This window comes from Anabas testudineus, chromosome 15, assembly GCF_900324465.2.
Source record: "Anabas testudineus chromosome 15, fAnaTes1.2, whole genome shotgun sequence".
NCBI lineage: Eukaryota > Metazoa > Chordata > Actinopteri > Anabantiformes > Anabantidae > Anabas > Anabas testudineus.
This window is the reverse complement of record NC_046624.1, coordinates 612,075-639,705: the sequence shown is the minus strand read 5'-3', so window position 1 is coordinate 639,705 and position 27,631 is coordinate 612,075. Positions and strand designations below refer to the sequence as shown.

Sequence of the window (27,631 nt, the reverse complement as noted above, 5' to 3'; positions counted from 1 at the left end):
TGATTGTTTTTCTTTTTTTTTTTTTCTTTGCATATTTTTGTCATACTTAAATGATTCAGATTATTAAACAAATTATTCTACACAAAGATAACATCATAATGAGGGGAAAAAAGCTGTCTAAACCAGCGTAGCCTATGTGAAAAATAATTTCCTCTAAACCTAATCACTGCAATCAAGCAATAACTGGCAACTCTATTTTTATTCAGCCACAGCATCTCTGTTAGATTTAAGTCAGTATTTGACTAGGTCACTCCAATGCCTTAATTAATTTATTTTTATTTTTTTGAGCTATTCAGAGATGAACTTATGCTGGTGTCTTTCTAATCATTGTCCTGCTGTAAAACCCAAGGGCGCTTGAGCTTGAGGTCATAACCAAATGGCTGGGAATTCACCTTCAAGATTTTCTGATAGAGCACAGAATTCCTGATTCCATCAAGTTATGGTATTTTGTCCTGGTCCAAAGCAACCCCAGACCATGACACTACCACTAACAAGTTAGACTGCTGTATGATGTTCTTTTTATTAAATGCAGTTAGTTTTACTCAAGCCGTAACAAGACATAAACTTTCCTAATAGTTAAACTTTTCTCTGCATTATTGGCTCTCACCATGGTTTGCTGGAGTCCCAATACCTTAAAATGGCTTAATAACCCCTTTCAGACATAAATAAATAAATAAATTGATAAATTTATTCAAATTATTATTATTGTTTTTGTTTATTTTATTTAGTTTTGCTCGTGTTCTTGAATTTCTTTAGATCTTTTAGTGTGCTTCACTGACAGCTTTCATTTAGGGTGATATCTTGATTGAACAGGTCTGGCAGTAATCAGGACTTAGTACTTTCCAAAAGGTTTGGTTATTCATAGTAGGAGCAATTATTTTTTCACATAGGTTCAATGTTAGTTTGGACAGCTTTTTTTTTTCCTTAAATGAAATTATTTAAAAATGTATTTTGTAATTAATTGGGTTATTTTCGTGTGGCACTAAAATTAGTTTGATGATTTGGTTTAATAAATTTGACAGTTTTGTTGCGAGAATGGAATTTAATGTTTTAGTGATTCAGAAAAACTGTAATGTTATGAATTATGGGTACATACTGTACAGCTGAGGCATTTTCAAGGTGTATTTTATGTCTTCTGTAGCAACCAACCAACCGACCTTGAAACCCCAGACAGACAAACACATTGTTGGCTTGGGTCTGCTTATGGGATTTGTTCACTGTAAGTCACATGATTTATCCTTTAAGAGTTTCTCCTAACCTGACTAACTTGTTTAGGTACAACTTAGCCTCAGGAGATTTACTGCATATGGCTGATATGATATGATTCTACACAGTGTGCATGTGCCTTTATAAAGTTGTAAAATAGTATATAGACTATTTTGTAAAATGGGAAATTTAAAAATAACACACAATAGTAAAAGGTAACGTGTAAGTGTTGAAATTCAGCAGACCTCTGTTGTAAAACACTGGAGATTTTATTCAAAAGTTGAATGACCTCAATTTACTTAACCACAGTTGTTAAGTAAATTAACTATAACAGAAACTACAAAGATCAGAAAAAAACAGTTTGTACATGTATGCAAAAATAAATGTAAAACATCAGTGAAACAATAAACCAGAATGGCAGACTGTGCAAATTTAAATCATCTATAAAGAATGTAATCACTTGAGGGAACATTTATGTTGTGAAGGTACATAAATGTGAACATTATTCCACATTTCTTTCCCTCTAAACCTAAACAGAACCAAAATCTTGCACTATCATATCAGCTATCTACACCATCAGGAACAAACAACATTTAGAAAAAAAAACCAAAACAAATCCTTAAAACAAAACTCCTCACTTGGCATCCAGCTTAGCCATTTCCTGAAGGTATATTCCAATGCTTTCACTGTCAAACAGAACAAAATAAATGTTTTTCAGGGAAGAGTTAGTGGCTGACACAAAATGGTTGGAGATAGCCTTAAGGATGAGCTGGGCAGCCATTTGCTTTGGAAATCCATTTCTGTAAGAAAGATTCAAGTTTTTAAATCAATGTGTAATAAAATGAAGCATTTTATCTTATACCAACAGCAGTAAAGAAAGGACACAGAAGAGTATGGATTTGTAAAGACTAATGTACAAGTTGCAGCTAAAAATAACAATTTTAAGTTATGATGACATGAATTTCACTGTACATCGAAACTAAATTGCTCAAGTTGTTTTTTGCCTCCACAGTTACATGATAGTCATTACTACTGTTGAACAAGTATTCTTCACTAATAAGAATAAGAATAGCTTTATTGTCATTGTACGTTGTACAACAAAATTAGAGTGCAATCATTTCGGTATAATAAATTTTTCATAAATAAATAAAAACTAAAAACTGCTAAATAAGAAAAATATAAAACACCAGTAGGTTACACATATGTACTCCAGCTATTGTACAGTTCCCTTAAAAAAATTAACCTTTTTTAGCAGTGTTTAATGCAACGATGGCTCTTGGATAAAAACTGTTTTTCTGTCTTTGATAGAAGACATAGAAGATACATTTGATTTGTGTTTGACTGTCCTTGAAAATGCATGAGATTGTTTGGTTTCAGTATATATGTGACTTAAAATTTCCTTTTTTACAAATTACAATCAGAAATGTTTCTATGATATAGTTCAATAATAATATTGAACTACAATTACATAGATTTTGTTTTTGCCTGCTGTCATCTTTCTAATTGTTAATTTTCTTATTGATTGGATTAGCTTGTATTCAGACTGGAGTAGTATTGCATGCAGGAAGTTGCAGAAACAACTTTGTCGACAATGCAACAAATCTGCAATTAAAGGTTTGTTGCATGCATAACACTGCACAACGCCATGGTAGACAATTTCATATCCCTGGCAAGTTATTAGGGCAGTATCTCATCTTTCATTGTGATGATCATTACAAATAGCTGCGCTAATCATTGGCAGAGAGGTTTGCGGTGAGCAGTGTGTGAGAGCAGTGCTCACCGTCCAGCAGGGAGTGAAGGAAAAGCCACAGACTTGAGCTTCTTCTCCTCTGCCGCTGAAAGGCAGTTCTTCACAGTCTTCTCTAGCTGGTCCTCACATTTTTCTGTACCCCACAGAGGGACATGACAGTGGATGATGAAGCGGGCTGCCATTCCACTGGCCTGGCTCACTGCAACTGAAAAGTTGTAAACACTTAAATTTGACAGTGTAGCCTTAAATGCATAACTCAAGAGAACACATTACATGTTTAACTCATTCATTTTAGTTTCTACATTCTACAAGCCCTACAGTCTTCAAAGTGTCAGAATGGTCATTCCATAAAACAGATAGATAGATAGATAGATAGATAGATAGATATAGCATTCTTGAAGAACATAGGTATACATATAGGTGGTTTTACATTTAGTCCAACATAGAAAGATAGATATAATGGAAATACATATAAAGTCTATATTATATTACATATATTATACACATACATTGTATATTACATTTGACATAACTATATGTCTTTCTATTTAATGATGCAGATGTAACCATTCCTGTTGAACACCTGAGCATGAACAATTAACCCTCTTAAGTCACTTAGATGTTTTTTTCTTCATTTTCATCCCTAATCTGTTTCAGCTGAGCATTTTTATGCCAGGCATAGAGCAAGACTGGACAATACATTTCTAAATTGTAACATGCAGTGCTTCTGTGTGGAAGCATAAGTATTAATTTTAATGATATACTTAATTTATCCCCTTGGGGGACATAAAGCCAGGAGGAACCAGGAATCGAACCAGTAACCAGTCTACCAACTGAGCTAACTGCCATCCTAATTACTTAATTTTTGTAGTGGTATGCAGCATACAGAGCAGAGTATGAATAATTGCTAATACTAACACTGCTTTCAACAATCAACTACAACTAATAGCGGTGTTGTCTTTTTGTCAATGTGTAGGCTAATTAGTGCAGCCAATTGGCTCCTAAATGTGATGAAGTGAAAGTGGTTATCTGGGGATTGGTCAATGCTAATATGTGGGCTAAATATGATAACATTCATCTAAAATACACATACATACAAAGATCTGAGCTGATGGGGGCCCACAGTTTAGGTTTGGCCTGAACGGATCACATGTTTTTTGTGTGTTGAGTAAATTAAGCGTGTGTATTCAGATCTTGCTCGACCTGCAGTTTAGGGACAGGCTCCAAATTAAATTATTGATGCCTTGCTGCTAATTAATTATTGATGCCTACTTAGTGGCCTATAACCAGCCTGTACCGGTCCTTGGACGCTCCTGCTCCTCCTCCTACTCTAGGTGTATTGCATCACTTCCTGTTGCCAATGCTGACTTGTTATACAAATCAACTTTAGCCCTTTACCTTGTTTTTACGCTAAATACTTAGTTTTATTATACAGCGACTGAAGTAAGAGTTGTAACGTACGCTTGTGTTACTTAAGCTCCTGTTTCTAAAACTGCTTCAAAATAATCTTAACAAGCTCTTCAGTTAGCCGTGGCTCCTTCTCCTGCTCTGTGTGTCTTATGTTTGGTTTCTCCTCGGCCTCCTTTAGTGAGAAGGGAATCTGTAATAAGTGTAGCTTCTTTGCAGCATTGGGGGCTGAAGCTGAGCAATTTGGAAACTCGGCTCCGCACCATGGAATACAAGCCAGCTAGTCAGGTCCCAGTAGCTGGTGTGGAGCCGCCTAGCCTAGCTCCTGTTAGCTGTCCTCCAGCACTAAAGTGATTGTCCTGTCCGCGGGAGCGCGCACAGCATATTAAAGACGTATCGCCCAGTGGCTCTAAAACTACAGCTGATTATGTTGTTCTAAACCAGGGGTATTCAACTAAAATTTAAAGGTTACACAATATTTTTGGAAGCAAATATCCAGAAGATTATAATGTTTAACTATTTACTGTGATATATTATTAAGTAGCCTGCATGTAATCAGTACTTGACTGTCAAATCTAATTAATTCAGTACAATTCAAAAACCTTTTAACAAATTTATTGTTATGTAACATCGAACTGAGCATGTGGCTCAAGATCCTGGTGGACTGGTCATACTGGGCTCTGAGAATAGAAACTTTCTGTGATCACACTTCAGATTTGATTGGGTATGTGTGTTCAAAACCTTTGTGTTTTGTCTCATAATGCCGTTTGACATTGGTACCTTTAATAAGAGCCGCAGTTTCTGAACATATCAGACACACTGGTTTAGTGCTCCCAGTGGTAATATGAACGGAAAGGAGTCTGTTCATTCTGGATTAAAAACTCTATTTTCACTGTCCACTTTTCTCTTTTTGGACATTTTTATATTTATCTCTTACTTTTTTTCCGTCTCACTGTCCTTTTATCAACTTTCTCCTCTCTGTCGTCTGTATCTCTCTCCTCTCTGTCGTCTGTCTCTCTCCTCTCTGTCTCTCTGTTATCACCGTCTTTGTTTATTAATTCCTTTCCAACCTCGAACTTTCTCTCATCTACTGTTGAGTCACTAATTTTACCGCCTGTGATCCAAAGAATCGATTGGCTAAGTGAAGTCACGTGGGATGGCTTAACTCGCATTCAATTGGCCAATGCGTTCTCTTGTCCACTAAATAAATACTGTAAAGACCGAAATAACCGGACCGGTTAAACTTAAGGTGTCCCGTTAGATTTGGAATCAAAACGTTTGGTTTGGTCTGCATCTCTGGGTCCATATGGGACAGTTTCTGGGTCCGGATCTGGACCGCGGTCCGCCTGTTAGTGACCCCTGGTCTAACCCGTCATAAAGTGCAAAAACAGTCCACTAAATATATAACCCCATGGAAACAGCATATGTCTTTATAAGAATTGAGGACATCTTAACTAAATAAATGGTAAATGGTCTGCACTTATATAGCGCTTTTCTACCTAGTTGGTACTCAAAGCGCTTTACACTTGCTTCTCATTCACCCATTCACACACACAAGCACACACACATTCACACACCGATGGCAGAGCTGCTATGCAGCTGACCTGACTCACCGGGGGCAACTAGGGGTTCAGTATCTTGCCCAAGGACACTTTGGCATGTGACGTGGCAGCCGGGAATCGAACCACCAATCCTGTGATTGGCAGTCAACTGCTCTACCTATTGAGCCACAGCCACCCCATAAATAATCATAATAACAATCTGAGGAATCCGATGTCAGTCCTCAGTTGTAACTGTTACATTTAAACCTTTATGTCATAAAGCCAGGAGTCAGGCTGTTCAAAGACAACTCTTGCTGCTCTGTATTCTGCAGTCATCCAGTCCATTTGACCACTTTCTATACCTGTTTAAGACCAGTTAAACCAGTAAAATGCTGTTCATAAATTGCCAAATAGTGATTAAGGCTCATATCTTTTTTACTAATAGGTCTTTTCTGTCTAACCCTAGATGACATAACATTGGCCTCAATTAATACTGTGAGAAATCTCAGCGTTATCTTTGACCAGGATATCTCCTTCACTTCATACTGTACATCAAAGAAATCTCTAGAACCGCCTTCTTCCACCTGAGAAACATTGTTAAAATTAGGAGCATCCTGTCCCAAAGTGATGCTGAAAAACTAGTCCATGTATTTGTTACTTCCAGACTGGACTATTGTAATTCCTTATTAATAGGGATGTCCCAATAACTCCTTAAAAAGTCTCCAGTTAATCCAAAATGCTGCAGCCAGAGTTCTGACTGGAATTAGCAAGAGAGATCATATTTCTCCTACGTTAGCTTCTCTCCATTGGCTCCCTGTAAAATCCAGAATAGAATTTAAAATTCTTCTCTTCACTTATAAATCCCTTAATAATCAGGCTCCATCTTATCTTAAAGAACTCATAGTTCCATATTTTACCAGCAGAACTCTACGTTCTCAGACTGCAGGTTTACTTGTGGTTCCTAGAGTTTCCAAATGTAGAATGGGAGGCAGAGCCTTTAGCTATCAAGCCCCTCTCCTGTGGAACCAGCTCCCAGTTCAGGTTCGGGAGGCAGACACCCTCTCCACATTTAAGACTAGACTTAAAACTTTCCTTTTTTATAAAGCTTATAGTTAGAGATGGATCAGGTGACTCTGAACCATCTCTTGGTTATGCTGCTGTAGATTAGTCTGCTAGGGGACCTCTACTGAGCTCCTCCCGTAGTTGTACTTCCTCCTCTTTGTCTCTCTCCATCTGTATGCCTCTGCAGGTATCCTCAGCCCCAGAGCTGTATGATTCCAGAGTGCAGCTACTGGCCCTATCGACCTGCCCAGTGTTTTTGCTGCTTCTTGTTGTTGTTTTTGTTGCCCGCTGTTCTTTTCTCTCTTCTCTTTCCACTCACCCCAACCGGTCGAGGCAAATGGCCACCCACCCTGACCTTGGTTTTGCCAGAGGTTTCTACCTCTAAAGAGAGTTTTTCCTCTCCACTGTTGCCTAGTACTTGCTCAAATGGGTTTGTTGGGTTTTCTAAATAATTCTGTGTATGGTTATATTGTATTGTTATATTTTTAGATTGTGTTATATTGTAAGTTCTTAAACCTTAAACACTGTAAAGTGCCTTTAGTAACTTCTGTTGTGAAAGGGCCCTATACAAATTAAATTGAATTGAATAGAATAAGTTAGAAAGTTTAACTGCTTGGTGAGGTGGTGATAGCTAGATGCTTGTAGCTGATCACTCAAAGAGCTAAAGCTTCTCTTAGAGACGGGTCACAGTGTGAGTAAATGGCTAGGAAATTACCCTACAGAGCTCTGTAAATATAAAAAAATATTTTTATTTTATTGACATTACTTTGTAGAAACCTGTTTTCACTTTGACATTAATTAGGTATTTTTCTAAATGTTCAATCAAAGTCACCAACTTTTATTGACCATGATTGGTTTATAATGTCAATAAAAGAATAAAACATCCAAGGTGAATACGTTTTATAGACACTGTACATATTAGAAAGGAATCACAGGGTCTGAGAACAACAGGTGATTAAATTGAGATGAAATTGAGAAATGGAGTGAAAGAGCACAGAAGAATGCATCACCATGGCCATCAGAGGGAATATTTAATGTAAGACAGTGTGCTGAAATGGAGGTTTGATCAGGAATGATGAAATTCAAGATGAGTTAGAGCACACTATATTGCAATTTTGCTATATGCTAAAATGCTAAGTAAGAAGACAGCCTAATACTGTATATTGAAAAACAATTAGAACAAAGGAAGAAGTATAATGCAAAAAACACAGAATCGGGGGGGAAAAAACAACCTCCTCCATATGCTGGACAGATGCCTGTGCATGAGCTGAAGTTCATAGGTGACTATTTAATGTCTGACAGGAACTACATTACATACATTAGATTTACCTTCCATTTATTGCAAAGAATTAAAGATTATAGAGTGGGATTCCACATGTGAAAGTGGGTTAGTTACACGACCAGGGGGTGAATGCATTGCATGATGCAGAGACAGATAAAAAGCATGAACAGGGTTGTGTTGTGGCATAGGAATGGGGAGGGGGGTTGCAGAGGGGTGCCCAGGCAAGAACAGAGGGATTCCCTGTGGGCTGAGGTAGAGGATGTCTTGAGGGGTCATGGAGAAGTTGGCCTGCACTGAGATGCTTTTTGGACAACTGGGGGAATGTGGACATAAAAGAGACTGATGTCCTGAATGGTCTCAAAGCACATTCCCACAAGATGGGCAGAGGACCTATTATCCCTCGACATTGTCCTCCTGGCAGATACTAGGGAGGTCCTAAGAATAAACAATGACGCAGAACAAATGCTAACAGTAGTTGTGGCTGGGAAAACTACTGAAATTATGGCACATTTTAGTGCAGCATACATCTTTTTGAGTCATACTGATGCTGGTCTCTTCCGAAAATCTGGACAATGTGTCGAATTATCATCCCCCCCCTTGCAATTTCAGAAAACCTGTCAAACTACCGGCATTCATATCAAACCAGACTCCTTTGCTAGAACCTGATGCCTTGAATAAACTGAAATGCCGGCTGGGGTGATTGTTAATGCTATAAAGCACCAAATGACTGTTACACGGGATGAGAAGACAGTGTATTGGCTTCGGGACTTGCTTGAAATCTTTATAAAACAAGCTGAAACATGGATGGATTTTTAAAAACTAATTTGACTGATTTTAAGAATGAGTCTGAAATACAGCCAGACCGCTGGCTTATGAGACAGAAAAGGTCCAAAAATGTTCCTCCGTATTTCCAAAACACCTGGGACCTATGTTTCTAGAAGCATAGAAAGCAAAACAGAGAACCCAACAGAAAACTAGAACATCTGGCTCAGTAAAGACTCTTAAGATATGTGCATCTGCTTCAGGCAGGGCCTATCCACCTATCCATAGGCTAGCTGTTACCAGCCTGCTACCAGCACAACTGAGAAAGAAATGATGGCCAGGGTACCAGAGGATTTGTGGTCAAAACATGACACTGATGTGGGATTTAATAAGTCTGCACAACTAGTGGAAGACCTAGAAAACACAATATATGCTGAAGGCCGAGTCTGATATTGAGCCAATAATACAAGGCCTGTTGGATGCAGGTGTGTTGTAGGTAGAACCAACCCCATGTAGTAGAACACCAATCTTAGGCATGTGTTGGAGAAGACTTTGCACAGCAGTCCAATTCTCCCATAATAAATACAAGTTCTTGGCAAAAAATGTATGCAACTCTGGAAGGGAATAAATGTTGTGACATTGCAGAAGCTTATCGAAACAATGCCAGGTCAAATTTATGCCGTAATAAAAGCTAAATGTTGTCCAACAAAATATTAGAGAATATTAAAGTTGGACCTCTCAAGGCAGCATTTAAGAGCATTAAGGCACTGCTGAAGCAGGCTCTTTACTATGGGTAAGCCCGTAGAGATTTTATCACACCACTGGTTGGTGAACTTGATTGAGAAAGGCAAATGTGGTAACCATGCAACACCACAGTGATTGTCACATCTGGATACTTAAGAAGTCAGTGATAATGACTATGTGCAAGGTGAGGAATCCTGTACATTCCATCCCATTGCTGTTTGCTTCTGCCACACACTCATGTGGCTCACCTTCAGAGAGTTATGCTAAGTTATGCACTGACTTGAGTGCTTGATAGTGTAGTGTTAACATCACCACACTCCATGTGGGAAACCAGGGTTTGAATCTCTGTGGCCTACCTCCAGTAGGGATCCTTAGGCAATACCTCCTTATGCTTACCCTGCCTTTGCTTTGTACCTTGTAAGTTGGTTGGGATAAAAGCGTCTGCCAAATGACTAATGTAAATGTTACTCTTGAGGATGCTGTGCCACTTGCTCTTATGGCATGCAGAGCAAGAGCCCACAGAATACTGGGACTTACACAGCATGAGACTCTAACAGGGTGAAGCCCTCACTCATGTGTAGGGCTGTGAAGGGTCCATCGCTGGATCTGTTAACAACAGACATGAGATCTTATGTACATACAAGAGCATTTCCTTATGTGTTGTTTATTTGCAGGCTAGAGATGCCCTAGAGAACAGAGAACCTAAGTTGAAGCGTGGAGATTTGGTGTGCACGAAGGTGCTCAGGAGGAAGTGGGACTACTCCCAAAGGGGAGCTCTGTATGAGGTGATTAGAGCAACTTCCAGAGCAGTGCAAGCGAAAGGATTAATCTTCGTAGTATCATCTGAACCACTGATGATAGGTTCAGATAGGTTCTAGAAGACTAAGACAAACTAGGTTTGTAAATAGCCGAAAAAAAGGAAAATGTAGTGCATGATGAGAGGAGGAGCCATGATGCTGCTCCTAATGATGATGATGATGATGATGATGATGCTGATCGGGATCCAGCTGTATTTTCCATAATCCATCTTGCCTGAGGAGGAAAGGTTAGCTGGGCATGCTAAAAATGTAGGAAAAGCCAGGCAGTAGGCATAGTAGGCATTCCTTTATTTGGGGGGCAAAGCCTGCATTATATACGAACAATGGAGCAAGAAGTTAACTTGAGTGATGTTTGGGTTGTTAGAGTAGAGTTTAGACTTCCATGTACGGAGTAAGGCTGAGAATAGCTTTTGCCTAACGGGTTTGTGATGAGAGTTAAAGGGATGGATCAGATAGATGAGGATTATGACAAAGAGGCGATTAGTCTTAGTGATGTCCTAGAGCAAAATAGCTGGTGTAAGACCAATTTGCACTAAGGTTAGGCTAGATACATTGTTTAGCTTTGTGGAGTGTAGCTGTGAGGTCTAAGTAACCACTCTGAATCACCGACCATGAGAGTTTGTTGTTTTTTAGGATTGCCTTTGTACAGACAGGTGACTAATTATAAAGCAGCAGGAAGAACCAATGCCCAGGGATGTGGTGAATTAGAGGTGACAATGAGGGACAAGAGTTCATTGTTGGGGAGTCTGACTGGACTGGATTGTTGCTGTTGTTGAGTTTAAAGCTAGACAGGATTTGAGTCTATCTTACTCTGTACAACTGCTAATAAAAATACTTATTAGATTAACTTGAATTTCTATAATCAACAAAGATTCAGTACCTACACAAATGACGCTCTAGTGTTCTTAGGAGAGGGGTGAGTGCAACTAGTGGTATGACATGGCAAAATCATCAGGCTCTAGACTGGATCCTTGCAGAAAGAGGGGGTGTATGTACTCCCATTGGAGAATAATGTTGTACTTATATGCCAGGACATAAAACTCCAATAGTGCCTTTACCAAGACAAGGCATTGAAGACTTAAGTGAGGGACAATGCTCTAGTGATGCAGATGTGAGTTAGATAGCTGGAGAATACCACTAGTGGTTCCTGAGTGGATCCACGTTGGACCAGGAGAAGAAGAAGAGGGTGAGTTCATCACTGCCAGGCCGGATAATATTTTTGTACTCTCATATTTACTATTTACACTCGCAAGAAAAACTTTGGAAACGGCTAAACACTTACAGTCAGGTCCATGAATAATGGAATATGTTTTTTGGAATTCTTCTGTACACCACCATATTGAATTTGAAATGATGAGTCAAGTCAAGACTGATCAAGATAAGATTTAATTCAAGGAGTCTGACAAACTGTGGCATTAGCATTCATTACAGCTGTTTTCACACACACAATCTCAAACTAAATGGAAGAACTCCATCTTTTAATACTTGAATCCGTTGCAGCCAGTGAACACCTGAAGTCTGGAACTCGTTAACTCAAATGACCAAGTGCTGATTTTCCTTCCTGGAGATGCGCTGCCGATGTCAGGCCTTTATTGCAGCTTTCAGCTACTGCTTGTTTGTAGTTCTTTTTGCCATCAGTCTTCTTGTCTTCAATAAGTAAACAGTATTTAGCACAGGTACCTATACCTGTGTGGCATTTCTGCCTGACACATGGTCATCAGCCAAGAGCCACCCTCCGTTAATATTTCACCCCCAAGATCCCTGCCTTACCCAGAATTTGTCCATCCTTCAGAGCCAGATTCAGAAGCTCCCCTTTCTCTGCAAGTCTTCAGTAAAGACCTGGCTCTTTTCAGGTTCATGTCTCTGATACCTAGAGATTTTAAGAGAGTGGACACTCCAATGTAGCCTCTACACTCAACCTCCAAGGTGACTGTGAATGCCCTCCACCCAACTTGTGAGCACTCTGCTGCCAGCTCTGCGTACTTATCCTTCTTCATCTCAAAGGCAACCCCCATTTCATCCTCCCACGGGATTGTCAACTCAGCAATGAAGACCATCTTTGTCAGCAAAGACCACAACACAATGTTATGTCAGAGGTTGAGGTGATCTCCTGAGGGAACCTGAACAACCAATCAAGGTCTGCTATCAAGTTCCACTCAGCTCTAGGAGACATCATCATCATTACCAGAGGTGCGGGATATGGGGATCTGGAAGAGTGTCAGATGTAGCAATCAGGAAGCTGGACTGTGGGTATCTTCCACGTCGGTCCAGGTGACAGTCGGCCCAGCACTTAGCTGGTTTGATCCTCATCTGGGCCCAGGTGAACTGTTCTTTCAGTCTTTTCAGGAGCTTGAAGGTGCTTGCAGCCATCTGGAGGAGAGTAGTAAGATTGTCCATATAGCTCCATAGGGCTGGGAGTTGCTGCCCTGACTGATTTGAATCCGCGGACCATCTGCCTGCTACAAATCGGTATGATCTCAAATACCACTGAAGGGATTGGAGCAGCCCATTGCTGTCCCTTTCTCTAGTTGATGCCAGCTGGTAGTCACTTCTGGGTTGTGTAGCAAATGTGTGTTTGTTTTTTTTTATGAATTCCTACCAAGCTCTGGATGCATGATGGAATGTGGAAGAAGTCGAGTGCAAAGGTTATAAGCTGGTGAGGCACAGTCCCATGGGTGTTAACAAGATCTAGCCTGATTACTTGGAGGTTCAACTTGCTTCACTTGGCTGATTGGAGCAACTCCCAAATCATGGCTGGTATCAATATAGTTATGCGTTTGGCCATCACAGAAAAATATCTTTTCCTCTTTGCTCAGGAGTCCAATGACTCTGAACTGGCTGATGTTTTGGAAGACCTTAAGGGATTAAGGTTGGGATGACTCTGCTCCATTCTGATGGAATTGTGTTGATTATATATATATGTATATATATATATATATATATATATATATATATATATATATATTCATATTCATATATATATATATATATTCATATTCAATAGAGATATATATATAGGCAAGAGTATAGAGCTAGAGAGATAGATATATATATATCTATCATATATCATATAATATATATTCTCTATATATATATATATTCATATTCATATATATATATATCTATACAGCAGAGAGATATAATAGATCTAGATAGATATATACACTATATATATATATATACACATATATATATATACACATATACACATATATATATATATATATATACACATAGGATGGATTTCATGCACCCATCTCCTGTTCCGTTTGGGAATGGTCGTGAATGCTCTGTGGCAGCTTGGTGATTACACTGCTTCTAGGCTTATTTCAAAGCCCCACCAATAATATCCTTTGACTTTAAGTTTGCCGGCTGGTTTCTCTTCCTCCCCTCTTGTGGGTATTACACTAGTTTTGCTGATTGCTAGGGACTATGCTGATCTAATTGCACATCCTGCTGCAAAAGCTGTTCGCTATCTCACCAAAGGCACTTGTACAATCACAAGAATCCTCCTTGTCTGACCTCCGTTTGGAGTGCAAGCTCCTGCAATCTGGTTACAACTTACACATTTAGCCTTCCCCTTGCGGATGTGCAGGCTAAGGTATGCTGTCATCTTGAACCATCCACAGCCACACTTTCTGAGGATCTGCTTTCTGTTGTCATTGTCATGTAAGTTACTATCCATCCTAATTGGTCCATCTTTCAGCTTGCCTCTTTTTGACCACTGCCTGGTCCACTGTCTGGCTGTCTTGTCTTAGTTACCCTCCAGTCTTTCCTGGACACCAACTGCTCTATTGTTAGTTGTCACTCCCAAGCCAGATTTGCAGTATGTTAGCACAATTAGGACTACCTGCATGGCATTTCTGCCTGGAGCATCTCCAACAGTGCCCTTCTGCCAGCTGCAGATCAGCCAGAAGCCACCCTATATTTATGTTTCTCCCTTTTACTGCACCTTTCAGCTCCTACTTGTTTATGTTCTGCCTTTAGTCTTCTTGTCTTCAATAAGTGAACAGCATGCTCTGTTTTTTGTTTGAGATCAGGTGACTGACTTGACCTGTGGTTAAGGTTTCTACTGCACCATGGACAGAATTCTGCAGTCATCTACTTTCATTTTTATTCATGATATTCCAGGGATTTTACTGTTACTGAGCTGCAAGTTAATTCCTATATAAGATTTCCCATTTCCTATCTTATTCTTCATCTACATGTTTATTGTGTTTTTTTAACTAATGATAGCCTTCTTTACTTGCTTACACACCTTATTAGACATGTTAGACTTCTTTCAAACTGCTACCCAATGCTAATATAAAACAGACAACGACCTCAAGGCCATTTATCCACTTGATTAGTCATGGAGTAAAAAGGGGCAGGTCACACCTGGCCATGGTCCCCAATATAGGGGTGTATATATATGCAAATGGAAGTCTTGACTTTCATTAGTTGGTTGTTGTTTTATTCAGTCTTATGGTTGTCAATAGATAACAAAACACAAAAATAAAGAATTCATTTTTAGACATATTTGAGCTTAGAATAATGGTAAAATTTGCATTTTAAACTTTACAGTGCCCTTTGCAGCAATTACTGTCTGAGAAATCTGTGGCATTCTACTTGCCAGTTTTTTCAGATATTCAGGTGTGATTTCTTCTCAGGCCTTATGCAGTAATTCTCAAATGTCTGCTGTGCTGGTTGGGCAATGTTCTCAAATTATTTGGTCCAGCTTCTTGCACACCAGCTTGATGGGGTTCAGATTTGGTGATGTAGCTGGCAAAGCCATCAACCAGAATATTCCAGCAGCTACTTTCATCTCCAAATAATTCTCACACAACCAGGAAGAATGCTTTGGGTCAGTGTCTATCTGCAAAATGAGGTTATACCCAATCAGTCGTTGCCCAGATCAAAAGGCCTCTTTAGTATGGAGTGGTATGTATATGTACTGATATGTATAGAGGATGCCTTGAAGACAATCACCCACTCACCCATTGCCAAAACATCCCCAGATCATCACGTTTCTACCTCCATGTTTCACTGGTGGTGATAGGCATCTATTATGTTTTCATGAGCTCTGTACTGTATGTTCTTTGTTTGGATCCAAATAACTCAACCTTGGAAACATTAGTCACAAGACCCTCTATTGGTCCACCTTGGCCCACTGCACCTTTTCTTCAAAATGTTTTTTGGCAAATCTGCCCCTTCAGCCAGCTGACCTGAGCCTCCTCCAGATGTATGCCTGCACATGGGTTTCTGCCTTGTTCTATTCAAGGATGCAGCCGATTTAGGAGCAGTAAGGCATCTGTTTTTTAAGGAGGACACTCATAACTACTTGTCTTTTAGACACATTTGCACTTGGGCCTTCCATTCCATCGTATGTCCTCGTTTTTTTCAGTTGCAGCATATCTCTGGAAACAATTGTATAGTGTACACCTTTTACAGAAATCTTCAATGTCTTGGATTTATTTCATATACTCTATGAAACTCTACTCAAGACAAGTATAGACTAATGAGCTTCTAAATAAAGGTGTTTTTGCTTGTCCATTTTTGTTATAATGTACACTGAAACTGACACACTTCATATGGAGGAACAGCCAAATATAATCTCATATTATTGGTTTACTGTACATGAACTTATTAGACATATTTTAAAGATATTTTACCACCCAGAAGGGCATTCATGATTGATTTACACTTGAGATTCTACACAAATAGTTGCAAAGCCTTTAAGTTTAACACTGATTAAGTAGAAAAAGGCAGTTGTCTGTTGTTCTTTACAGTTTTAGATAGTTTGCATGTTTCTGTTTGTTCTGTGTTTTGGTTGCATTTACATTTTAGTGTAAACATACAACAGTGCCTTGATGTTTCCAAACCTTTTCTTGCCAGTGTACATAAAAATCATATAAAAGACTACAGCATGAATAACTTTGAACTTAAGTTTTAGTAAGTTCCAAGAAACCTCAAACCCAGATCTAGGTGAAACCGACTGGTCATTACAACAGATATAGGAATAGAGCTTTTTATCACAAACCTTGACAAACCTCAGTTAGCACACCTGATACAGTTTTCATGCAAATTCAGTGTCAAAACAAGATTTACCTGAAGCCACCTCCAAAGGCCCCTGTGCTTTCCTCAACTCCTTAACGCCATCCAGGAACTCTCGGCCTCCTGCTTTCTCCAGGGCATTACCTCAAAATAAAGCACAGCAGCAGGTGAACAAGACTAGATAGGAAGAGAAAGGGTTAAACGTTTTAATGCAAAATAAAATACATATGAAGATATCTTTCTCACCCACTCCATCTTTGAGGTCCATTTCTGCATTTGTTGGGTTAATTATCGCTTCTACCCTGATTGTTCCAATTTTGCTGAGTTCGCTTTCTGTTAATGAAAGCTGTGGATTAAGAAAAAAATTTTTTTTTTAAATTTTGTGTATCATGTTGATTGGCCTTTCACCAAAACATCTTTAAATTACTATACATTTACAATGGTTGTCACTTGAAAAATCTCAATATGAACTGGCTGATGAGTTATTTTTATTACCTGTCAGCAGATTCAGTTCACAAAATATCAGTACTACTCTTAATTAAGTTAAGTTTTTGTTCTGTAGATTTACCAACTGTGTACAACTTAAGGTGCAGTTCCTCTCTGTCTTGTTCTGTTAGATGTGTATTTTTTTCACGTGTTATTTTTCATACTTTTATCTTCTGCCTGTTTCTCTGTGTAATGGCTACTGCAACACCAGAATTTGCCTACTGGGATTAATAAAATATCTATCTATCCATCTATCTCTGTAAATGCACACACCTTTTGTCCAAGGAACAGGCTCTTTGCTGACAGTATAGTGAAGCCATCTCCAGGACCGTCTTCTGCCGTGGAGTTTGGCACAGAGTCTTGGTCGTTTTCTGTGCCCTTTGCCAGATAGAAAAACAAATCTTATAACAGGATTTCAAATATAAGCCTTACATTAATGTATTCAAAGTTTTTAACTGTTTTTTCAAACTTTCTTGTTTGAAAATCTTTCAGAAAGGTTTACGTCTTAGTGCAGATAATGTAATTATAGTGAGTGACAAATTGACCATATAACAGTCTTTCCCCAAAACCCTCTTGTCTGACCACAGAGAATGACAGTCATCTTAACTTTGTTTACCATTATCTTCTTGATAATGCTGCAACTACACTATGAGTATGATACTCAATACTGCTGCCCCTCTGATTGTGCACCTGGACTGATACTTTTCACTTTAAACATGTTTCCCCTAGGCAATATTATTAGCATTATTATTACAATAAATAACAACAGATGACATAGTCATTTCTACATCTAAACTCATAAAAGATGAAGGTTCTATTTAGGTAAAAAAAAAACAAAAAAAAACTCAGAGGTATATTTAATCTAATCATACATAATTACCCCAGGTGACATAGCAATGGTCTCAAGTAGTACTGTGAGGAATCTTTGACCTTTGCCTACTATATGAAAGAAATCTCTAGAACTGTCTTTTTCCACTGAGAAATATTGCTAAAATTAGGAGCACCATTCCTCCTCTTCCCCTTAGTACCTTCCCTTTCACTGTTGCACCAAACAAGCCTATTCAGGTAAGGTGTGAAATTAAGCTACTTGGATGAGTAGTAAAATGTTTCAACCTAACAAGAAGGAAGTCCAGTTGCCATGACTCAACTTCCAGATCTCAACTTCACCTGGATGACCGAGAATCTTCATCGACATCCTGTCTCAAAGTAATAGTTAAAGACTAGTCCACTAAATTGGACTACTGTAATTCACTACTAATAAGATGCTCCAGTAACTCTTCTGTTCTGACTAGATTTAACCCACTTGTTCTTGTTGCTTTTTTGCCTGCTGTTCTTTTCTCTCCCCTCCTTCCTCTTACCACAACCAATGAAGGCAGCCTGGTACCGGTAAAAGTTTTTTCAGTTAAAAGGGATTATTGGGTTTTCTACACAATTCTATATATAATTATATTCTGTAAGGTCTTATACTGTAAAGCCTGGAGATGACTTTTGTTGTAATTTGGAGTTATATAAATACACTAAATTGAAAAATGTAATTATCAAGAGAGAACATATTTCTCCTGCATCAGCTTCTGTCTGTTGACTCCCTGTAAAATCTAATTCTCCTTATAAATAAAGAACTTAATAATCGAGCTTGATCATATCTGAAAGACCTCATAGTACCATACTATCCCAACAGAACACTTCACTCCCAGAATGCAGGTCTACCTATGGTTGCGAAACTTTCTATATGTAGAATAGGAGGCAGAGCCTTCAGCTTTTAAGCTATTTTCCTGTGGAACCAGCTCCCAGCTCAGGTTTGGGAAGCAGATACCCTCTCTACATTCTACTTCTCTGGCCTTAGAGCGGTATGTTTCCAGTGCTGGGTTATTGGAGATACTATCACATATTTAGCTTTCATCAATCTGACCTTGCTGTCAGAAAACACAAACTGGTGCTTTCCATTTGACATACGTCCAAGACTCATTTATGAAATCCCCCATCAACAAAGAGAAAAAGCTGAAAGGAATTATCAGAATACGGGAAATCCAAAAAAGAAAAGGCAGCTTGTGGAGGAGGAGGTGAGATAAAAGGATTAGGCAGACTGACCCAAGACTATCTCAATGGCGAGCCTACTGTTAGTTAATCTAAGCTTATCTGAAAAGTGAAAACTCAGTTGACATCTGGGAAATTGAAGTCTTTCAGATAAGTTCACACCTTAGACCCTAAAGCAAGGCTCTAATGAGAAGTCTCTGCATGTTCCCTGTCAAATACGTGCATCAATAACAAACAGGATAAACTACAAACCTCAAGCCAAGTTCTGTTGGCTCAGCAAACTATCACAAACCATCAAAAATAGTAGAAATTAGTTTAAAATTTTTTACTGACATGCCAGCTCTGAGTTTATTGCATGTTGCACTAAAGATGTATTTTGTATATGTTCACACAGATCTGCTTCTACCTGAATTAAATCCACAGACCCGTCCAATCATTGTGTGTATGGTCAGCAGAATCTTTTGAATAAAATCTACAAAAGATTTTAATTGCAGCACAATGAGACCTCAATAGTACAATTTTCTTGTGTATTCTGTAATGTTGACTGACCTTTGGCTTGCGTCCTCGTTTGCCTTTAAACTTCTTGAGGGGTTTGATGGTTTTCTTGCTCTTTGAGAGCTCTTCCTGCTTTTCAATGACAGATACCTGGCTATCTACCTTCACCCGGCCTCCCCTCTTTTTGGAGAGCAGCTCTGGATGTATGCGAGGCAGAACACCTCCATTTGATATTGTCACCCCTCGTAGAAGCTGATGGTGAAAGGATTTCATGAGTTTCACTATATACTATATATTGTCCTATAATAAACAATAAGAAAGAAACGATGATGCAGATTTAAAATGTCCATAGTTTCAGAATTCACTACAGATTTCTGCACAGCAAACCTTTTATTTTGCATAAACCTTGCACAAATTATCAGTAGAACCATTGGTTGGCTAATATGGAAAATGTCTTCATAAATGGTAAATGGTCTGCACGTATATAGTGCTTTTCTACTTAACTGGTACTCAAAGAGGCTTTTACACTGCATCTCATTCACCTATTCACACACACACACACACACACACACACACACACACACACACACACACTGATGGCAGAGCTGCTATGCAGCTGATCTGACTCAATTTGGGGTTCAGTATCTTGCCAAAGGACACTTTGGCATGTGACAGAAGGAGCTGGGAATTGATCCACCGATCCTATGATTGGCAGACAACTGCTCTATCTATTGATCCACAGCCACCCCAAGTAGATGTGGCTTCACGTCATACTAATTTATTGATATATGTCACCACTCAATATTTCCATCTCTATTAGGTTGACGTCTGGGCACCAATCTGTGCAATAGAAAAGTTGGATTTTGTTTTTCTAAAGCCATTCTGTTGTGGACTTGCTTCGGTGTTTTCGTTTATTGTCCTGTTGCATCACCCAACTTCTAGTTTTGGCTGACATACAGACATGTTGAATAATAATAAGTATCCTGAATAATTTTTTGATACACACTACCCCTCAATCACTGCAGGCTAGGGCAATGCATCAAAGAAGGCCCAAATCATGATATTTCCTCCACCATACTTTTTAATTGGGATGATGTTTTCATGATAATATGCTGTGACCATTTTATGCCAAATGTAGTGCTGTGTGTTCTTTCCAAATGGTTCAATCTTAGTTTTATCAGTCCAAAAAACATTTGGCTGTCACTTGGGGTTGTTTCTTTACCTCACTGAGTGTTTGTTGTGCTCTTAGGGTCATTTTGATAGAGTAGCCACAGTCCCAAAGTGTCTCCATTTGTTGTTGTGATTGTTTGCCTAAGCGTAGACTGGTGAGTTTCTAAAGTCTTTAAAATCATTTTGTAATCTTTTCCAGCTTTATGTAAATCAACAGTTCTAAATTTTTTTTTTTTCGTAGATCTTCTGAAAGTTGTTTTTGGCTCATGGCTCACATTCTTCTTGTACAGAGCAAACTCAAAAAGTTTGAGTTGTTTTTGTTAGTCAAAGTAGCTCTAGTCCACACGCTTTAAATACATTTCTTCCAGGTATGCTAACACCTCCAATTATCTTTTTGAAGGTTATTATTCTTTTGTGTTATTATTTTATGCACATTGTATTTTATAATACTCTTGACTTTTCTGATGAAGATCAGATCACATTTTATGACAAATTAATGCAGAAAACCCATGAGATTCCAAAAGATTCACATAATTTTTTTTTGTCACTGTATATTGTAGCCTAAACATGCATATTTAATACTTACATTAACAGTGAGTCATTGAACAGTTTTGACAGTCTTGTATCTGACTCTCAGAGACTAAAACTCTCAGCTTTATAGCCATAATTTAGAGAATGGACTGCTAATCAGTGGGTCTGTATGAGAACATGTATCAGCATTATCAGCTGAGCCAGTAATGTATTCTACAAGTAATGTCCCTTATTGGCACATTAGATTTCTGACACTTTTGTAATTTCAATATTCTTCTAGTATTTTTTCAGGATAATTATAAATTTCTCTCATTTTCAATTACACAAACTAATCTAAAACTGTTCAGATTTGCTAGTATGCATGGCAAATCAAGCCATTGTGACTGAGTCTGAGGAGTTGTGTCTGCTTGTACAGGATTATGTTGTCTTGAGCAGCTTTGCCATATTATAGGTCATTGTGACTATTGTTCATCCACATACATATATCACTTAGCAACTTGTATATTATTGTTACCTGGTTGAGCTCCTCATCATTGGCTACAGCCAGCTTTATGTGCCTGGGAGTTATTCTGCCTTTTTTGTTGTCTCTGGCTGCATTTCCTGCCAACTCCAAAATCTCAGCTTAGTGGAGAGAAAACACAGTGAGCAAACCTATCAAATATGCAATGTGTGTCACACAGGTAGATAAACATATTGACTTTCTACTTACAAAGTTACCCACTACTCAGGCAACACAACTGATATTATGATCAAACTATAGCTGAGATGGATCTATAACTGCCATTTTTTCAGATCAATTTGAAATCACACAAGCTCCGATGACAATTACAGTATGTTTTGCATATGGATTCTCATAACATGGGTACAGAAAACCACCCCATCTGCATCCATCTATTTTTGCATTCTTGAATACAGACGTGGACAAAATTGTTGGTACCCTTTGGTTAAAGAAATAAAAACCCACAAAGGTCACTGAAATAACTTGAAAATGACAAAAGTAATAATTAATAAAAATGTACTAAATATTAACTCATGAAAATCAGACATTGCTTTTGAGTTGTGGTTCAATAGAACTGTTTCAGAAAACTAACTAATGAAACCCCTGATGAAACTGATGGAACCACTAGAAAAGATGTAAAATGATTTGACCATAGGGACATGTTAAACTAAAGTGTGTCCTGTAATTAGCTTCACAGGTTTCTTCACACTTGTAATCAGTCAGTCTGACTATTTAAAGGGTGAAAAGTGGTTACTGTGCTGTTTGGTATCATGGTGTGTATCACACACATGGATCACAGAAAACTAAAAAGATGGTCTGAGGAGATTAGAAAATAAAAGATAGACAAACATGTTAAAGGTAAAAGCTGCAAGACCATTTCCAAGCAGCTTGAACATTCTGTGACTACAGTCGCACATATTATTCAGAAGTTTAAGGTCCATGGGACTGAAGCCAACTGGACATGGCTGCAGAAGAGGAAAAGTGATGAAAAAATGAAGAGACAAAAAATACAAATGGTAACTAAAGAACCCAGAACAACTTCCATAGAGATTACAGGTCAAATCCAAGGTCAAGGTACACCAGTGTCAGATTGCACTGTTTAAGCCACAGTGGACTTAACAGAAGACAAGGAGGACTCCATTGAAGAAAGCAAATCATAAAAAAAAAATAAATAAATAGAAAATGTATATTGACAAACCACAAAGTTTGTTGGAGAATGTCTTTTGGACAGATGAGACAAAACTGGAGCTTTTTGGCAAGTGACATCAGCTCTATGTTCACAGCCTAGTGTCCCCTTAACTCTCAGCAGAAATTACTTCATGGATTTCTTTACCAATAATATCATAGCTATTAGAGAAAATAAATGCTTACATTCTCCCTGCAACTGGCATGGATGGACTTACATGTACAGCTCTAGATTCATTTGTCAGACCTCACTGCTTCTATGCCATAGATCATGCTGAGTTAATTTCAATAATTAATTCATCTAAACCATCAACATGTCTCTTAGACCCCATCCCAACTAAACCGATAAAAAATGTTTTACCTTTTATAGACATATATTTACTAACAGGCTATGTGCCACAGGCAGTTATAGACCAATATCCAATCTGCCCTTTAGCTCTAAAACCATTTAAAAGGTAGTTTCAAAGAAATTATTTGACCACCTGTGAATAACCCATATGAATATTTCCAAATCAGCATTTATAGTAAGTAATAGTATAGTAATAGTAAGTAATGCTTTGAGGAATCTCTGAGTTATCTTTGACCAGGATATCTCACACACATAATCACATTATACATAAAAGAAATTTCTATCTGAGAAATATTGTTAAAATTAGGAGCATCCTGTCCCAAAGTGATGCTGAAAAACTCGTCCATGCATTTGTTACTTCCAGACTGGACTATTGTAATTCCTTATTAATAGGATGTCCCAATAACTCATTAAAAAGCCTCCAGTTAATCCAAAATGCTGCAGCCAGAGTTCTGACTGGAATTAACAAGAGAGATCATATTTCTCCTACGTTAGCTTCTCTCCATTGGCTCCCTGTAAAATCCAGAATTGAATTTAAAATCCTTCTCTTCACTTAATAATCAGGCTCCATCTTATCTTAAAGAACTCATAGTTCCATATATTCCAAGCAGAACTCTACGTTCTCAGACTGCAGGTTTACTTGTGGTTCCTAGAGTTTCCAAATGTAGAATAGGAGGCAGCTCCTTTAGCTATCAAGCCCCTCTCGTGTGGAACCAGCTCCCAGTTCAGATTCAGGAGACAGACACCCTCTCTCTCTCACCAGTTATAGATGGCTCTGATGACTTTAAACCATCTTTTAGTTCTCCCTGGGGACCTCTACTGACAAACTGAGCTCCTCTCCTCTCCTACTATCTAACCATTCAAATGCCACCATTGCATGTCATTAACTTTGTGTCTTCTCTCTCCTGTAATTGTGTTTCCTCCTCTCTGTCTCCCTCTCTCCGTACTTTTCTGCAGGTATCCTCGGCCTTGGAGCTGTTATCTCCATAGTCAATCCCTTATGTATTTCAAAATTGAGTTTCAACATATCAATCTTAGTTTTAATGTTATGGAATATCAACTCAATGTCACGTCATACCCTACCTGCTAGGTACTCGATGACAGCTGCCATGTAGACAGGCGCCCCCATTCCAATGCGGTATTTGTGTGTGCCAGTGCGAAGGTACCTCATCATCCTCCCCACAGGGAAGATGACACCCGCCCTGGCTGAACGGGAGAGCTTGGTGACCTTCTTCTTTCCTCCTCTGGCAGACATTCTGCTCGGGACACATAGTACAATCACAGTGAGCAAATAACAAAATAAATAAATAAATGTTACACATGCAGAAGTTTTTAAAACAACAAATCTATCTTTATATATTTAAGAAAGGGTCAGCTGTCCTACATTACATAAACACTGTATATCAATAGAGATACATTGCTGTCACAGTCACAGTGGACTTTGTTGGGATTCTTATGCGCTTCAGATTTTCTGATTTCTGATTCAACCCCAGTATACCGGAAGTATTCTCTCCTTCCAGAAACACGATCCCTGTTTTCTAAGAAACTTGTAATCCCACTCAACGTGGGCAAATGTATATATAGAAAAAAACTGCTTAATTGTTGCAAACTCCAGCACTCACTAGAATTGTAAGTGCTGGAGTTTGCCAAAATTCAGGAAATAAACTTTTTCCCCACAAACTCTTTTCCTTGGATCATTTTTTGAAAGGCTCTAATTGAAAATATGCCCACATACTTGACTTGATTCATTTAGGAGTTGTGTTAAATGCAGAGTAAAGTGATCAGAGAGGATAAGACGCTTTGTGTCATCATATGTAAAACATGATAAACTTCAAAACAGGTAGTGAATAAAAAGTACAGTACAACAGGCCTCCAGGGAATCTATGCCAGGTTTGTTTTCATCTCAAACCTCAGTTGTCAGTGAGGATGGTTTAGCTTTGTCAGCCTAACTCCCATTTGTACGAGAAACTGCGTATTTATTAAACCTACCAGATCTATACTGCTGTACTATCAAACATTGTACATGTCTACATGTAAGTGTGCTTCGATGAAGGCCAGTGATTTATTCCCCAGTAAAAAAAAATGTATTCCGAGTCTGTTCCAGAAGAAAAGTAGCAGCTTTCCCCGGAGGTTTGCATGTAAACAGTTCCTGTAGCGAGCAGTGAGCGAGGCTGCGGCCTGCAGCGGCTCCTCGTATCCTCGTATCCTCATATCATCATATCCTCATATTCATGTAGGCACTAACATTCATTTACACCGTCGCTCACCGCTGATGTTAAACCGAGATCCAAATGGAAAGAGACGGGAATGTGTCGTCTAACGTTACTGTACAGAACCAACATTACAGGAAGGCGAGCGGCGCTTTCTCGCAGGAGGTAATAACCACGTAGCCACGTTTGCGTGTTATCCTATAATAGTTAGGCTTTATTTACTGCAACAACCCCCCCCGACTGACACCTATTGTGTCCACCTATCGAGTAGCCTCCAATCTTGTGCATGTGTGTAATCACATACGTGGAAAGTAAAGCTCCCCGTCAATCCGGATATGCGCCGCAGCATTAACATGAACCGCCATCCCAACTTTCACCTGTTTGTCTCCTTCTTACCCGAGATGTTCCTGCTCGGAAGACAAACGAACCCCCGCAGACAGACGGTGCGTTTGTTTATTTACTGTCCGTGTGCGTAATGTTGCTCTCCAGCCTTAAACAGCCTCAGTGAGCAGGAACAGCGGAGTCTGCTGGAGGCTGCTGGAGGCTGGCTCTGTGCTACTGATGCTGCAAAGGGGAAAAATTCATAGAGGCAACATTCAGGGAAACGCTACACGACATAAACATAGTGACATAGTTTAGAAATAAAGATGCACACGCATATGTTCTGAAGGCAAAAGAAATGGAAATATATATATTGATAAAAACATGACGTGCATAATGTATTCATATTCCATCTCTTTGAAGTGTGAATGACACTGAAATAAGTAAACACGTAGCCTTCTCCAGCATGCAGACTGTGGGACGTGAATCTGACAGATGATACTGGAAAAGAGAGACTGAGAGACTCACAGTAGCCAATCAGATCACTTGAGATCACAGAGCCGGGGGGTGGGGGGGGGGAAGATACTTACTCTTCTGACTGAGAATATGACATTATACAGGCTGGTATTTGTCTTTTTGTCAATGTTATAAAAATGTGCTTGAACCACATTTGACTACTTAACAATGACCACTCATGTCTCATTTTTTGGTCAGCTGCTGTATTCATTCAAAGTAATATTTTGCTGACTTGCTGCAATGTAGTAATACCAATAATAATACTTAAAAAAAAAAATTAAACACATTATTTCAGCTGGCTGAAAGTTCCTAAAGTGCCTATGCTGTCTTTCAAACATACAGTGACTTGATCTCTATACTCGTCATGTTAGATCTTAGTGCTGCATTCGACACTATAGATCACAACATTTTATTACACAGACTGGAACATGTCATTGGAATCAAAGGAACAGCACTAGAGTGGTTTAAATCGTATCTATCAGATAGATTTCAGTTTGTACACGTTAATGATGAGTCTTCCATGCACAGCAAAGTCAGCTATGGGGTTCCACAGGGATCTGTGCTTGGACCGATTCTTTTCACTTTATGTCCCCTTTAGGCAATATTATTAGGAAACACTCTATAAATTTCCATTGTTATGCAGATGATACCCAGCTATATTTATCTATGAAACCAGGAGAAACTAATCAATTAGTCAAACTTCAGGAATGCTTAAAAGACATAAAGACCTGGATGTCCTCCAATTTCCTTCTCCTAAATCCGGACAAGACAGAGGTTATACTGTTTGGGCCTAAAAATCTCAGAGACACTATGTCTAAACACATTCTCACCATTGATGACTTAGTTCTGGCCTCAAGTAATACTGTAAGAAACCTCGGAGTTATCTTTGATCAGGATATCTCCTTCTCTTCATACATCAAAGAAATCTCTAGAACTGCCTTTTTTCACCTAAGAATGAAATGAAAACAGGATTTATTGGGTAAAACTACAAAACAGGGAACTAAGGAGGGTGTCCACCGACACTACAAAGACAGGCAGGGAAACCCGAATACAAAGTGACAACGGAAAACTACCAACATGGCATGGAACAAAGTAACCAAACAAGAAACCAAAGTACCAAAGAAAACTGCTGCTCAATAGCAGGAAAACACTCACAGCAGAAAACAGGTAACAATGTCCAAAAGTTCAGAGGGGGGAACCAAGTCCAGGGAATCCAGGGGGAAGCAGACA

At 38.8% G+C, this 27,631-nt stretch overlaps 1 protein-coding gene across 4 annotated transcripts; it reads right to left on the bottom strand.

Moving 5' to 3' along the window:
- Positions 1 to 1,450: 1,450 nt before the first annotated feature.
- LOC113158990 (core histone macro-H2A.2) lies at positions 1,451 to 26,111 on the bottom strand. 4 transcript variants are annotated; one of them, XM_026355425.1, is made up of 9 exons: positions 25,869 to 26,111; positions 24,438 to 24,610; positions 21,836 to 21,942; positions 19,675 to 19,872; positions 17,365 to 17,469; positions 16,852 to 16,951; positions 16,660 to 16,749; positions 2,987 to 3,161; positions 1,451 to 2,006 (listed from the first exon to the last, which is right to left on the bottom strand). In XM_026355425.1, the coding sequence occupies exons 2-9, from the start codon at positions 24,607 to 24,609 to the stop codon at positions 1,841 to 1,843; spliced, it is 1,113 nt and encodes a 370-aa protein (XP_026211210.1). In that variant the 5' UTR covers position 24,610; positions 25,869 to 26,111; the 3' UTR covers positions 1,451 to 1,840. The 4 variants fall into 4 exon arrangements, with proteins under 4 accessions (XP_026211210.1, XP_026211211.1, XP_026211209.1 ...); XM_026355426.1 differs by having other exon boundaries at positions 25,942 to 26,111; XM_026355424.1 differs by having other exon boundaries at positions 25,961 to 26,111.
- Between the last annotated feature and the right edge of the window lie 1,520 nt (positions 26,112 to 27,631).

Bases quoted from the DNA above. Each gene is read 5' to 3' on its own strand.
- LOC113158990 (XM_026355425.1), bottom strand. From the start codon at position 24,609: ATGTCTGCCAGAGGAGGAAAGAAGAAGGTCACCAAGCTCTCCCGTTCA. The intron at 21,943-24,437 runs GTAGGGTATGAC...CTCTCCACTAAG, and splicing joins TGTCATCGAGTACCTAGCAG to CTGAGATTTTGGAGTTGGCA. The intron at 3,162-16,659 runs GTAAATCTTGTT...ACAACTTTTCAG, and splicing joins GCCTTTGGAGGTGGCTTCAG to TTGCAGTGAGCCAGGCCAGT.